Below are 13,993 nucleotides of genomic sequence, written 5' to 3' on the forward strand. Positions count from 1 at the left end.
TAGAATTTTATCGTTTCTTGGGCTTTTCCCCCTATTAAATATAACCCCAATTGTTAGAAATGCAAGCTATTTCAGATACCCTCAAAAGATTCACTTAAAGCAGGTTGCCAGAGGGGTTGCATTACAAAATAGAAAAATCCATTCTAGATGAAAGCAAAACACAGAGTAGCTTCCGAATTGGCAAGAAAAGTTACAGTGATTATTTACTTGTTTAAGAGCAGAACGGAGGAGATGGGAGAAACATTTTCTTAACGTCTCAAGATTGGGGTGGTTTTAGTTATCATTTCAGTGCTGGGTGCATCTTATAAAAATAACTTCATGGGGGGGAGGGGGGCGCTCGGAAACTCCAGCCTCTACTGGGCTTTGCAGCCTTACCGCCCATTACCTCGTTCTGGCCCGGAAGATACAGCAGGCAGTAATTAGGGCAGAGCCTGGAAAATCGGGGAGAGAAACCGGAACGAATTATTTTCTTAAAGCAAGTGGTCATTCAAAGGCAGAAAACTCAAGTCACCTACAATTTCCTTGTGCGCTCCGACAAGGGATGAGCCGGGCAGGGCCCAAGAACAGGAAGGGGGCGCCCCGCTGGGGGAGGGGGCCAGGATGGGAGCAAATCCCGAATGCGGAATGTGAGGCGAGCGGGAAAGGCACGGAGTGCGGCGGCAGCTCGGAAGCCGAGCGCGGCGAGGGCGAGTTACCCAGCGCCGCGGGCTGGAGCTGGGTGCGCCGGGGCGTGGTTCCCGCCAGCGGCTCCGTGCGCACCGCGGCCTCCGGGGTGTCGGCGCGCAAAGTCGCCGCTAAGTCCTCGGTCCCGCCGGGTTCACTGGGGCCTCCTTAGAGCAGAAAGCTGGGAGCCCAGGCTTCCCTCCTGGGACGCCGGGGGTCGACACTCCTCCAGCCCAGCCGGGCGCCCCTCCCCGGACACCGTTAGACACTGGGGCACGGCGGGGGGTGGGATGGGGTGGGTTTGCCTTTCCAGTGAACGCTTCTCCCCAAACCCCAGCCGGGTTTCCGGGACCCCCTGGAGACCGGCGGCTCTCCGGGTCACCGGAGTCAGGTTCCAGGCCCCGGCCGCTTCCCCTGGTAGCCGGGCCCTCGGTTCGCGTCCAGCAGCCGCGGCGCGGGGCGGGGCGCGCAGGGGAGGCCCAGGCGGCGCGCTATTCCTGTCGCTGTGAGCTACTGGCCTGTTATGTGCGGCACCCAATCACGCCTCCGACCGGCCGCGCTGACCCGCACCCCCCCGCCCTAATCCCCCAGGCTTTGATTTGATCCTCGGCTCGGAACAAGCTCACCACCCCCTGCCCCGTAGCCAGTAGTCCCTGGCCCTCGCGGGTGCCCGCAGGACCCGTCCTCCTTGTCCACCCGCGAGAGGTCAGAGCCCTCGCCTTCTACTCCCGGGACGCCCCCAGCCGGGCGACATCTGCGCATCTGGGCCGTCGGAGATCCAGCACCTCCGGGAGTAGGTCCACTCGCAGCTCGGCCCTTCCAGGTGATGGTGCGCGGCCACCGAGGCCCCTGGCGCGCAGGTGTGGGCTCCCCAAGCTGGGCTGGTGTGGGGGCTTTGGGTAACGGGCTGGCAGCCGCAGAAACCAAACCCTGCACTCTCTGGAAGACTCCAGACTCCGTGCCCTCCACCACTAGGAGCTTCTGGAAGCAGTTCCCCGACCGAATTGGCTCAAAGAGGGATACGGGGAGATCTGCGAACCCCGATGGAGGAGCTCCTGGCTTTAAGCTGAGCAGGAAAAAATGGGCCCCTGAAGCTCGCGCGTGGGGTCCCAGGATGCCTCCGGCCACGCCCGGCTGGCCCCAGTCCCCGCCTGGCCGCTTCCCGCCCCGGGCATCATGAGTTATTTCCTATCTTACTGCAAAGCTCATGGCGCCGCGCTGCTCACCGGCTACCAGGCCCTGCGCGCCGAGGGCTTCCTGTGCGACGTCACATTGGAAACGGAGGGCAGCGAGTTCCCGGCGCACAGGTCTCTCCTCGCCTGCTCCAGCGACTACTTCAGGGCCCTGTTCAAGAGCCACACCCAGGAATCCCGGGCCCGCGTGATTCACCTGCACGTGCCGTCGGCGGCCGGCCTGCAGCGTCTGCTGGACTTCATCTACACCGCCTGGCTACCGCTCTCCATGGACACCGTGGAGGACACGCTGGAGGCCGCCAGCTACCTGCAGGTCACCGAGGCCCTGGGGCTGTGCGGCCGCTACTTGGAGCGCCTGCTGGCTCCGGATAACTGCTGCTTCGCTGCCAACGTGGCCGCGCGCTTCGGCCTGGCGCACACGCTGGACGCAGCCGAGCGCTATATCGCGCGCAACCTGCGCGAGCTGTTGGCTCGCGGAGCCGGCGCCGTAGGGCTGCTGGAGCTCAACCCCGCGTCGCTGAGGGCCGTCCTGGGTGCCCCCGATGTGGCGCGGGTGCCGGAGGCCCGGCTGCTGGGCCTGGCGCTGGCCTGGCTGCGACAGGAGCCCAAGGCCGAACGCCTGGCCCACTGCGCCGCGCTCCTGGAGCGCGTCCGCTTCGGCCTGGTGCCCCCCGACGTGCTGGGGCCCGTGTACTCTGGCTCCGGCCTCGTGCTGCCCGCTCGCGTCAAAGGCCTCATCATCCAGGCCCTCACTTACCACAGGGCGCCCTCGCGCCAGCCGCTCTTGCAGGGCGAGCAGACCAGCGTCCGGAGCCCGCAAACCCGCATCTTACTGGTGGGGGGGCGCAGGGCAAGGGAGGCGGTGACTGAGGAGGTCGCGGTTCCCCAGGGGGCGGGCAGGGGGGCCGCAGTGGAGCCAGAGGGGGAAGAGGAGCAGTTGGAGGAGGAAGAGGAGGAGGACGAGGAGTGGGAGCTCACCCAGGACGTGGTGGCCTTCGACGTGTATAACCACCGCTGGCGCAGCCTTACCAAGCTCCCCGCACCGCTCCTGGGGCACAGCGTGTGCGCCGCGGGGAACTTCCTGTTCGTCCTGGGCGGCGAGAGCCCTTCCGGCGGCGCCTCCCCTCCCCCGGCCGACGGCCCGCGGGCGGTCACGGCCCAAGTGCACCGTTATGACCCGCGCTTCCACGCGTGGACGGCCGTGCCCGCTATGCGGGAAGCGCGGGCCCACTTCTGGTGCGGCGCGGTGGGCGAGGGGCTGCTGGCCGTCGGGGGCCTGGGCGCGGGCGGCGAGGCGCTGGCCTCGGTGGAGATGTACGACCTGCGCCGCGACCGCTGGACTGCGGCCGGAGCGCTGCCGCGGGCCCTGCACGGCCACGCGGGGGCCGTCGGGGACCGCGGCGTCGTGTACATCTCCGGGGGCAAGGCAGGGACAGGTGAAGGAGGCACGAGCAGTCTCAGGGACCTGTACTCCCTGGGCCCGGGGGAGCGGGCCTGGAGCAAGAGGGCGCCTATGGGCACAGCGCGCTTCGGGCACCACATGGCTGCCCTGCGCGGGGCGGTGTTCGCCTTTCTGGGGCGCTTCGAGCCCTTCTCGGAGATCGAGCGCTACGACCCAGGCACCGACCAGTGGACTCGGCTGCGGCCACTGCCCTACGACCGCTTCTGCTACGGGCTGGCCGTGGTGGAGGAGACGGCGCTGCTGCTGGGCGGCGTCAAGTGGCGGGACTCGCGCCAGGTGCCCACCCGCAACGTGGTGGGCTACGACCTGGACCGCGACCGCTGGGAGGACATCGGCTGCGCGCTGCCCTGGGCCTGGAGCGGCCTGCAGTGCGCGGTGCTGCAGCTGGCCGAGGGCGCGGACGAGGCGACGGACGCCGGGGCGGGAGAGGCCGCCGATTTAGTGTCGGGCTTAGCGGGTTAGCAGCAAGGGGGCCTGTCCTAAGGACGGGACGCTGGGGACTGAGTGGCTTCGGAAGCTGGAGGAGGGAAACAAGGGTTTGGCCCAAGAGGAGCATTTCCCTTTAAGCTGAAAAGGGGAGACAGGAGGGGTCAAATAGGACGACATGTGAATCAGCTCAGGCGAGCTGGGGATTTCTAGAAATTCTCATGCCAGGCTAGGGGTGGGCTTTTAAAAATAAAATATGGCCCTATTTTCCTCCTCACAGTGTTTCCCTAAGGCGCTAAACAGTGATTACACTTGTGCCAAACAAACGGCCAGAAACATGCACCATAAGTTACACACAAGACCCAGGCAATCCTTAGTTAGGAAGGCTGTAATAAATAATCCAAGAAGATGGCATTATCTGAATAAACAGTGAAGGGAAAGCGCCTTGGTTAAGTAAGGAGACAGGATTTTACGGTCCAGAACCATGGTTCTGCTCTGGTTTAATATAAATATGGCGCTGAGAGGGGAAAAGATCTCAGAAAGCATCTCTTCTTTTTTATGAAAATAACCTGGCTGAAGTTTTTCTGTCCTTCACCCTTACTTACCCCTTGTCTGCTTTCGCCCTGAATTTAGGCGGCTCATTGCTTTTAACTTTTATTTCAGCAACCCTTACCCATAAGAATCGGGCTCCTCCATTAAGTGGAACATCTGACAAAAACAAAACCTTATTTTTTTCATCTTCCTTAAATGCTTATTCTGCAGACATGCTGTAGGTTATATATATATATATATTTTTTTTTTTTTTTAAAAAAGCAACTTATTTTTCTGGCCCTCCTCCCCCAATTTCCCCTAAGAATCAGAGAAAGGAAGGAGTAGGTGAAATGTCAGGGAAATGGGAAACCTGCCTGATTTTGCGGGGCTCAGAGAAGACGCTTGTGTACTGAACAGGAACTGGGGGCTTGTGCCACCAAAGGGGCCGCAAAGTCCGAACTCTTCTCTGGGGAGGGGGAAGGAGGGTGGCGGCTGCGTCACTGCATCACAAAGGAATAGGGTGAGAACTCTGTGAACAAAGTAGGTGCTTTATAAGGATTCATGAATTTATTTGACTTCAGTTTACAGTGCTGCCTCTCTCCTAGATTGGAAACTAATGCAATAAAATGTACAGATATATAATGTTAAAAGGTCTCTTTCATGCTAGGCTAGCCACAGGTCTTTGAAAATTCATTAGTTTAATTTTTACCATTGAAAACAACAGAGCCGACTTTACAAAAAGATAAGCTGCTTGGTAGCAACACAGCTAGTCTTTCCACCAACTGCTTGCCGTTTACAGGGCACAGCCTGGCCACTGTATTCATGAGCCATCCATCAGGTACAGAAATTGTTAAGTGAATGTACACATTTGGTCTAGGAAACATCAACAAGCCTAAATACCTGTAACAAGCACACTTCATTTTAGGACAAGAGGGGTTTTTTTCTTTGTTTGTCTTACATATACAAAATCCCACAAATTTAATGTGCGTCAATATCCATGCAGTAAATAAATGTTTTTACAAATAGGTTTTTTTTAAATGATAAAAATATTACACTGGACCCAAAATTCCATACAAACATTAATACGTGGTTTCTCATCCATTTTGACTAAATATAGGATTACTGAAAATGTGCTGTAGAAAGGCCACTTTCCTGTACAGTTGTGCAAAGTCTGCAAAACGACAGTGATTCACTGGTGGTTTCAAAAGCAAAGAAAAAGATCCCCGCTGTGGAGTTTTTACTTTCTCCTCTACAGCAAAAATATTCACTGGCTATATCTGAACTCTTAGAGATGAAAGTACATTCACTGCGCTGTACAGGCAACGGGATAAAGCTGATTAGAAGTAGAGTTTAGGGTACAGGACAGGAAGGAGGCTCCCTTCCTCCGGAAGAAACAGCAGATTGTGGCTGGGACGTGGTGCAGCCAGACACTAAAAAGCAGCACAGTCATTGTCATGCTGTGATCACTTTCAAAACGAGATGCTCGTAAGTGGAACTATATGAACAGGACATTCTCATAGACTTCATCCACTTGACAGAACAATTCACGAAGCCGGGAAAAACCTCTATAAATTGTTTCTTTCATTTGATTCAACGTAAAAGATCTCTGAATGGCCGTCATCCTCTTGCTCCTCTGGAGAGAGGTACATTGTAATTTTTTCACATTGCTTTCTCTATTATAATACACATCAGCCTGTAATTAAACATCTTTTATTTCCCTGCCTGAAGTATAATTCCGTAAGTTTAATTAATGGACTAGCGGGAAAACTGGAAACTGGAAAGTTGATTCATTTCAGTTTATACCTTGTAGTTTTTTTAAGAGTTGCAGTTTATAAAACATGAGCTTGGACTGAAATTTTATATATATATCTGCTAGCTGCCTTTCTGGGTGAGTTAAGTGTGTTTTAAAAAATCCACTCTCAAATTCCTCTGTACACAATCAGCATATCATCACTACAAAAATAAAGGAAGATTTAAACCAAGAAAATAAAGCAGCTCTATCTTCAATTTTGGTCTTAGTTACAAAAACATCTTACAAAGCTTTGCCCTGATACACCAGTAAGTGTCCCCATAGATGTGGAACAGTACTCCCATTAACCAGCTTTCACAAGTTAATAGACTATTAAGACGAATATTAGATACCTGAACTTTTCTTATGTTGATGCTTTTCTATTTTGCTTAACTCTTGTAGGCGCATCTACATTTCACAAAAATAAAACTACAGCATTAAACTTTGTGCAATGTTTAAGAAAATTCTTAGAACATTTTAATAAATATAAAAAAGGTTGAAATTCTTGCCCACCCACAAGGATGTCTGCACCTGAAAAAAAGTGATTTACTTTTGAAGTCTTTTTTATATAAAATTAACTTAAAGGGAGAAAAGATGACCTTAGATAGAAAACTGCCATTTTGTGTGTGTTTTTCTACTTGAAGACCACCTGTCTTCAGAATAGTCTCCAAAAGTTAATTTTAAATCATTGAAGACAGTTAATTTTGCACATGGTAAACATAAGCTGAGCACTAACTGCATATAAAATATACAAATGCTCATTAAAGACAATGGTATTATGACCATATATGGTTTGTTTCATATAGTTTAGTAACACTGAAGTATAGCTTGTCAAGTGTCCACACATTGATATAAAAACTACCTTATATACTTGTTCAAAGTATCAGAAGGTACCAGATGGCCTGAAGTCAGAATACACTTACACGTGCGTTTCGATGTACGAGTGAGTGTGTGTTAGAGAGGGAGTGATTACATCTACTTCAGAAGAAATACTTAATGGGTCATTTGAGGTGGTGTTTTGACAGATATCCAAGAAAAGATCGAGGTACATCTGCTTCCACTGTTGGAATTCTTTAGATGTCAAGTCTGGATTGTCGAGGACTTTATCAATAATGGCTACTTCCCCTTCTCTGGCCTGAAAAGTAAAAGGATTCAATAGTTAAGATGTGGACAGACTTCTGTTCAAGTTTAAAATACAAAGTTAGTAGGCAAAAATTAAGAAGCCCATGAGAAATGGCTCTCCTGCATCCAAACCCAGCTATCTGGACTAAAATCCTAGCGTACTTTTTGAGACCCCCCACGCACGCCTTGCGTTGCCCACTGTCTGTGGTTTACTTTTTCTCACTTTTCATCTCTGCTATGGAAACTTGCCTCGTTCTTTAAGATCCAGTTCAAATGCCTCTCATTTCTTGAAGCCTCCCTTCAACAGTTGGAACAAATGTTCTCTCCCTCATCGATGCCCCCATAACGCATTATCACTGCCATTGAGTGCACGTACCACATTTTGTTTTAAGTTAACTTTTTTTACACTGTCCTTTCTTTCCTGCTAGGTGGCCAGTCCCTGTCTTTTATGGGCCCAAAGAAGGGGCAGAGAAATCTAGGGAATGTTCTGAAGAAAGTGGGAAGACACACTTCTGGGCTAGCCAGGCTTGAGGTGAGAAGACAGCCACATGCCTAAGCAGTTGTTTTGGTCCTTGGGGCCAGACAGAGTGAGCAGGACTGGGTCCGAGGATGTTTTAAGTCACCCCGTGCTTGGTGAGGGGCCTGTTACGATTCCAGGAACCACACACCATGGTTGCTTAGGCCTCTAATGGGAGGTTTCCATTTCCTATTAATTCCCCACACTGAAAAATATATAGCTCTATGGTTTGTTTTTCCCAATGAGGGGCATTTCTTTTTTAAAATTAAATTGATTGGGGTGACACGGGTTAATAAGACCATGTAGGTTTCAAGTGTCCATTTCTATGATACATAATCTGTATACTGCATTGTGTGCCCAGCACCCAAAGTCAAACCATCTTCTGAGGGGCATTTCTTTACAGTGGCTTTTTGTCACCTTGCTTTGCCCCAGAGTAGAGCACAGCGTCACACACCCAGTGACTCATCAGTACTCACCTAATGGAACATGCTCTTTGCCACTAGAAGAAAACGTTTTTGTTTTGTTTTGCTTTGGAATCTACAGAGCATAAAAGATAGGGCTGAGGGATTGAGAGAAAGAGGGACAGGACCAGGTCTTTAAAATATGTGAGCCTGACCCACTTGGAAAGGCCCGCCTGCTGCTCTAACGCCTGCTGCTCTAACCGGGCTTTTTGACCTGAATGGAAGGGGGGGGGGTCTGTTAGGTGAGAGGGTAAAGGTATCTTTGGAGTAGGATTGGTCACCAGAATTATCCTCACAAATATTATACATCTTTTAAAAAATTTGCTCTTAGTTACCAGAAGGTCATTAGGTTGTCCCATGGATTTGCAATAGTACTTGTATGAATACCAACTGAAAGCTGATTTACTCTGAAAACTCCAGTGCCTGCTACAGGACATTTTTTTCAAATAACGCATTTTCTCTTTTCTCTTTTTGATACCTATGTTTCAAAATCACAAAACCTCAGCAACATACTATGAATCTGAAATATTTTCCGAAGGAGCCCTTTGACCTTTTGCTCTATAGGATAGCTTTTTTCTGTTTTTGATTTTTTAAGGGAGCAGTGGGTGCTTGCAGGAGAGTTTGCATGGCGGGCCCTCTCCCCACCAGACACACATGCAGAGGGCGCTCACTGTCCTACCTCCTGGGACTTCCTGCCTCTCGGCTCCTCTACCCCTCCCCTCCCCTCCCCTCCCCTCCCCTCCCCTCCCCTCCCCTCCCCTCCCCAATCTGTTCCCGGCCTGAGAAGATGGGAGACAATGTAGGCACTTGTGGAAATGTGTAACAGGGAAGTAACATATGCACTGGGAACGGATAGTGTAAAGAGAACAAACAATTACAAAATTTCTACATGGAACACGAATCACTGTGGCTTCATTTCAAATGTGCTTCAGGAAACAGTCCCAAAATATTGCAAACCCTTTTAGCACCCACTACTGCACTCTGCACGCATGCTGTGTCCTTCTGATGACTGTATTACTTACACTACATGGCGCACTTGTCTTAGGAAAACGAAAGACTGAGCAATAACAGCAGCCATGCAGTTTTGGGGAAAAATAATTAATTACATCCTGTTTTCTCCTGAGCTAAGTCACATAACATTTAGGCAGTGCTTTGAGATGTTAAGAAAAGTTAAGATTATTTCCTCTTTATTAATACACTTATTCTGCTGTCAGAACAGCCCAGCTTCAGGTTCCTCCTGCTTATGTACCGTCCCCAGCCGCCCCCATCCTGTTTCCTATTTCTTCATCTACAGCATCTGCTCATCGCCTGTGAATTCGGGAATCAATCCCTTGAAATAAATTTCTCCTCCCATTTCCTAGCTTACCTTTAAAGTGCTCTTGAGAATTCTCAGCCTGTGCAGCTTTTCATTCATCACAGGATCATTGCACCTCTTTATGAATGATAGCTTGTATTCCATCTTGGTTGAAATGCGATGTTCTCCCAGCAGTGACAGACTGGCTTGCTCCAGTGCCCTGTATAAATCTTGCAATGAGTCTCCTAACTTTTCTTCCCTACTTTCACCTGCAATGTCCAAAAAGAGAGAGAAATGAATCCAGTGTAATAAACAGTTATTTGACACTCCAAAAATCTACTAAAATATCATCTGAAAAAACAGGATAAAGAATGACTACATAAAAAAAAAAAATTCCCAACAAACCCACAGCCGCTAGTTTACTGGGTAAGATTAGCTACAGGCAGCCAATTGTTTTAGAATGACCAAATAATAGGATGCTTTGATTAACAAAATACGCTCTTAGTAGCAAATCACCATATATATCTTGAGTCCATTAAGTTTAAAGAATTAGAGTACAAAAGGTACACAACACAGAAACAATCCTGCACATAATTTACTATCATAAAACATCAAGAAATATTCCTTATCGTTATATTGGTAAGCATAGAAATACTGATTAATAGAGCTCTCCTGGTTTAGCAATAAACTGATTTTTACATTTTTCCAGACTTCATAAAGTGGAATGGCATCCATTGGAATCTATTTGATTATAAAAATCTTCCAATAGTGTGCCATCGATTATTATTAGCTTTCATGTGACTGCCACAATAATGCCCGCCACATTGTAAATATAGTAAACGATCATGAATTATCAATAATAATGCTTTAATTAAATGAAAGATGGGAATATGTTTATATGCAAATTAAGGAGAATCTGGCACATACTGAGAGAAGCTACTTAGCATTTGTAAGACCTGGGAAGAAAACACTCCAATGAAATATTTTTGTGAAAAAAATCGTAGAGACTAGTTGAGGAAAGGACCTTCGATCATTTTGAACAAACTCCCACCTTGTTCTTTGCCTGAATATTGGTGTCAAATCTTTCTCAGCAATGATCACCAAGGGTGAACTTGGATTCTGCTTGCGGTGGTAGATAGCATTAGGGCTGTTTCACGTTTCTTTTAACAGAGAGCCGGAGGCCTATTTGAAGAGTACTAATTGTATTGGCCCAAGGATTAAATACGGAATGTTTTTCATTCTACCGTGGTCCCTGTGAATATTTTAGGCTTTCTGACTTACTTCAAAAAGACTCTCTAATTGGTAATAATATTAGTTAATATCTGTATGTGCCAAGCTATAGAGTAAATGCTTAATGTTCATTATCTCACTTAATCCTCACAAGAAAACTAAGAGTAGATCTGCTTGGTTTTCATTTCGTAGCAGGGAAGTACCTTGGTCAAGGTTACAGTAACTGGTGGAGCTACAATTCCAACTGGGTAGTCAAGCTCCAGAATCCACAATCTTAAGAAAAATTTGATACTGCCAATTTTGTTAATAATCATTTCAACTGTGTATTTAACAGTAAATGTTAATGAATTTGTGAGACTCCCTTAAAATGCAGCATTCTTAAATTTCTTTAGAGTGTACCTAAAACCACCCCCAAAGCCCACAAACACAGTACCTTAATTTAAAGGGATCATCGCCCTTACAATTAAAAAGTAGCTTCGTTTACGTTTCATATTCGATCTTTGGCTCTGCTGCTGAGGTTAGCAACTATTGGTCGGTATGATTACTGAGTCCTTCCCTTGGAAAGTTCCTTCCCTCTTCCTTTCTTCTTCTAATTATCATCAGCACATGCTATTGCTAGTTCCAAGCATTTTAACTTCCTAATCATCTATCTGCGTTAGAACTATAATCTAAAAAATACAAAAATCTCTTTAAATAACAGCTTTTAAATTCTCTGTTGGCTCACCCTTGAATGTTTGCAACACCTGGGGGGGTTGGAGAGACGGGTGGGTGGGGAGGACTGTAAAGAGGAGGAACTGCTTTGTGGGTTAAAAGCAAGACTGAAACGGGCTAGGGAATTTTAACTGAGAATTGTTTGAAGCCAGGAAGGCACGCATTATAAGGTCGTTCAGGGTACCTAGGTGGAGTTGTAAAAACAAGGATACATTTGAACAGCACGATTCCATTTCATAAAATCATAGGCCAGGAAAGGACCCCGAGGAATTATTTAGCTGTTGTCATTCTTTTAGCCTCAAGGTAAGACTGCGCCTAAAGCTGGATGTAATTTCATAGAGCAGAGAGTGGGAGAGAAATGGGAGGCCAAGCAGATGCGAATTATGGTAGATTAGGCATCGGGTGGCCTGATGTATTATTAGTTTTCCGTTCTTAAAAGAAGGTGGAGAAAAAAAAAGATTCAGTTTATAGTTTTAGGATTTAAGGGAGGCAGAGTATTTTTACATAGTAAATTTTTATTTTACAAATAACCTTCTTCCACATTACCTAAAACTGTAGGGCATATATATATATTTCTAAAAAGCATTCTTACCCAGTTTTCTTTCTCCCCAGTTCTTAAAAGTTTGTGGAATACTGGGCCAGATGAAAAAGTTTAAGTGTAGTTTTACTTTAAGGATAAGTAAAATTTAATATAAAAGTGACAAACATAGCTATTAAGTAAATAAAACCTGAAAGGTGGTGTTTTTTTTCTGTTCTTGCCGTTAAGGGGGGACTAAAAGCATTCAACCAAAGGACAACATAATTCTACAAAGAACCTGGTTTGACAGATGCAAGGATAACTGAGTATAGATTTATCTCGGGGTAGCACGTTTGCACAAGAAATCACAATGAGACGGAACACAAACATTTCCAACTGTGCCGATGGAGTGCGGCTCCTCCCGGACCAGCAAGCCCCCCCGCACACATAGGAAACAGCACGACACAGCAGCGGGATGAGGGAGGGTGAGGGGCTGAGATGCCAGGCTGCCACAAAATGCCACCAATCACCGAACATTTTAACACCAGACAGAGTCCTTTTCTTTTCAAAGGAAGGGGTGAGGGGCAGCGTCCCATTATCAATCTGATTCACTGTGCTCAACAGTCCAAACAACACAGAACTCAACATTCAAGACAAAAACAGACCTTTATTTTCTTTTATAGTTTTCAATGGGTTTCCTTGATTTTTTTTTTCCTTTTTTCTCAGATGTATACCCATTAAGTCAACTGGGGCTACCGTTGCAACGGAAAATATGAAAGCACCTTATTTTCTTCTGTTTCTGCCCTCTTCTTCGTCTTCTTCTCACTTCTCTTCTGGTTTCTCTTGCTAAGCCCTCGCTTTTCTTCTAGAAGGAGGCCTGCTCCGGGCCAGCAGGCAGGCGCCCGGCGTCCTTCCAGCGCCAGGTCGGCCGCTGCAGCCCCGGCGGAAACCGGCCCGTTTGCGATTTGAATGCGTGTTTCTGAAAGTTGGCAAACCACAGACACACACGGGAACCTTCCGTGATTCCTAGCGAGTAAGTGTGTTGCTCCTACAATGCCATTTTAATTGGCATCTCACGTATTCAGGAGTGCTGGGCCTTTGCAGGAGTAAATTCCTTCCCACATTGCATTTATATTTACAACAATGTGAACTACTTCTTTTCCGGGCAACACATTTTTTTTCTGTTGCAATTTTATCAAAGCAAAGGGGACATTTAAAGCTTTCTTTCCTATATAAAATTTCCTTGACCGGTTTGAGGATCACAAAGAAGTTACCGATGAATTAACTTGTATCTGTGCCAAGGGAGGGCCATTTCTGGCCGTGTCATATGTGACCCTACTCCTACGAGGCGAGCACCACAGCAGCTCATTGTTTGGTACTTTCAGGTTGCATGTGACCTCCAGGTAGTGATAAAAAAGGTCAAAGAAAAGATTAGCTAATGCAAAATAATAGTTTGGTGGAACTTTCTTGCAAATCTTTTATTAGCAGATGATAATGCATTTCTCAAATACCAGAAGGTCTTCAGTTGACATATTTCCTTACATTCATGCCCAGCGGTTTCCAAATTTTGATTGTGCACATTTATCAGTTAAAACACTTCTGCTGTTGATAAGTTATATACATGTATTACTCTATGTTAATAGATATGCATGTTATAAAACAGACACAAAAAAGAAATTTGAAAAAAATGAGCTCTAAAGCCTGAGGACAAATTCCAATGTTTTTTCTTCCTGTGCCTCCATGGCCCCGTGTGTGCCCGCCTTCAGAGACCCAGGCTGTGGTTTCGCCCGAGCGGAAAACCCTCGCTCTCCTTCGCATTCCCCAGGCTTTTGTTTGGCACGGGGCCTCATGTACCCAAGGTTTAAACTGAGTGATGCTTTTCTCTACTTTAGACACACAGAACTCCAAAGAGGGCTCCCTGTCAGGTGGTTGCGCAAATTTTACGACAGTCTATTATACAATTTCATTCATGTTCCTTCGGTGAAAATTAAGGAGAGAACACAAACTTGGTGACCCCAAATTTCACTCTGGTGTTGTCCCCATTTCCCCAGGACTGTGATGACAATGTTGAAAGAGA

General features: G+C 47.6%; 2 protein-coding genes across 5 annotated transcripts in view; one reads left to right on the top strand and one right to left on the bottom strand.

The window, feature by feature from the left end:
• The first annotated feature begins 1,839 nt into the window (after nt 1-1,839).
• KLHL34 (kelch like family member 34) lies at nt 1,840-3,780 on the top strand. The gene has a single exon (XM_087813402.1). The coding sequence runs from the start codon at nt 1,840-1,842 to the stop codon at nt 3,778-3,780; it is 1,941 nt and encodes a 646-aa protein (XP_087669528.1).
• A 1,040-nt stretch (nt 3,781-4,820) lies between these two features.
• Nucleotides 4,821-13,993, bottom strand: part of CNKSR2 (connector enhancer of kinase suppressor of Ras 2) — a 236,875-nt gene continuing 227,702 nt past the window's right edge. For all 4 annotated transcript variants that reach the window (XM_087829499.1, XM_087829498.1, XM_087829497.1 and 1 more), the window contains 2 exons: nt 9,531-9,727; nt 4,821-7,199 (listed from right to left, as the gene is read on the bottom strand). In XM_087829499.1, the coding sequence (XP_087685625.1) occupies nt 6,984-7,199; nt 9,531-9,727 (413 nt within the window). In that variant the 3' untranslated portion in view covers nt 4,821-6,983. The remainder of the gene's footprint in view (nt 7,200-9,530; nt 9,728-13,993) is intronic.

The sequence above is a fragment of the Miniopterus natalensis genome, chromosome X (assembly GCF_054644295.1).
Source record: "Miniopterus natalensis isolate mMinNat1 chromosome X, mMinNat1.hap1, whole genome shotgun sequence".
Lineage (NCBI taxonomy): Eukaryota > Metazoa > Chordata > Mammalia > Chiroptera > Miniopteridae > Miniopterus > Miniopterus natalensis.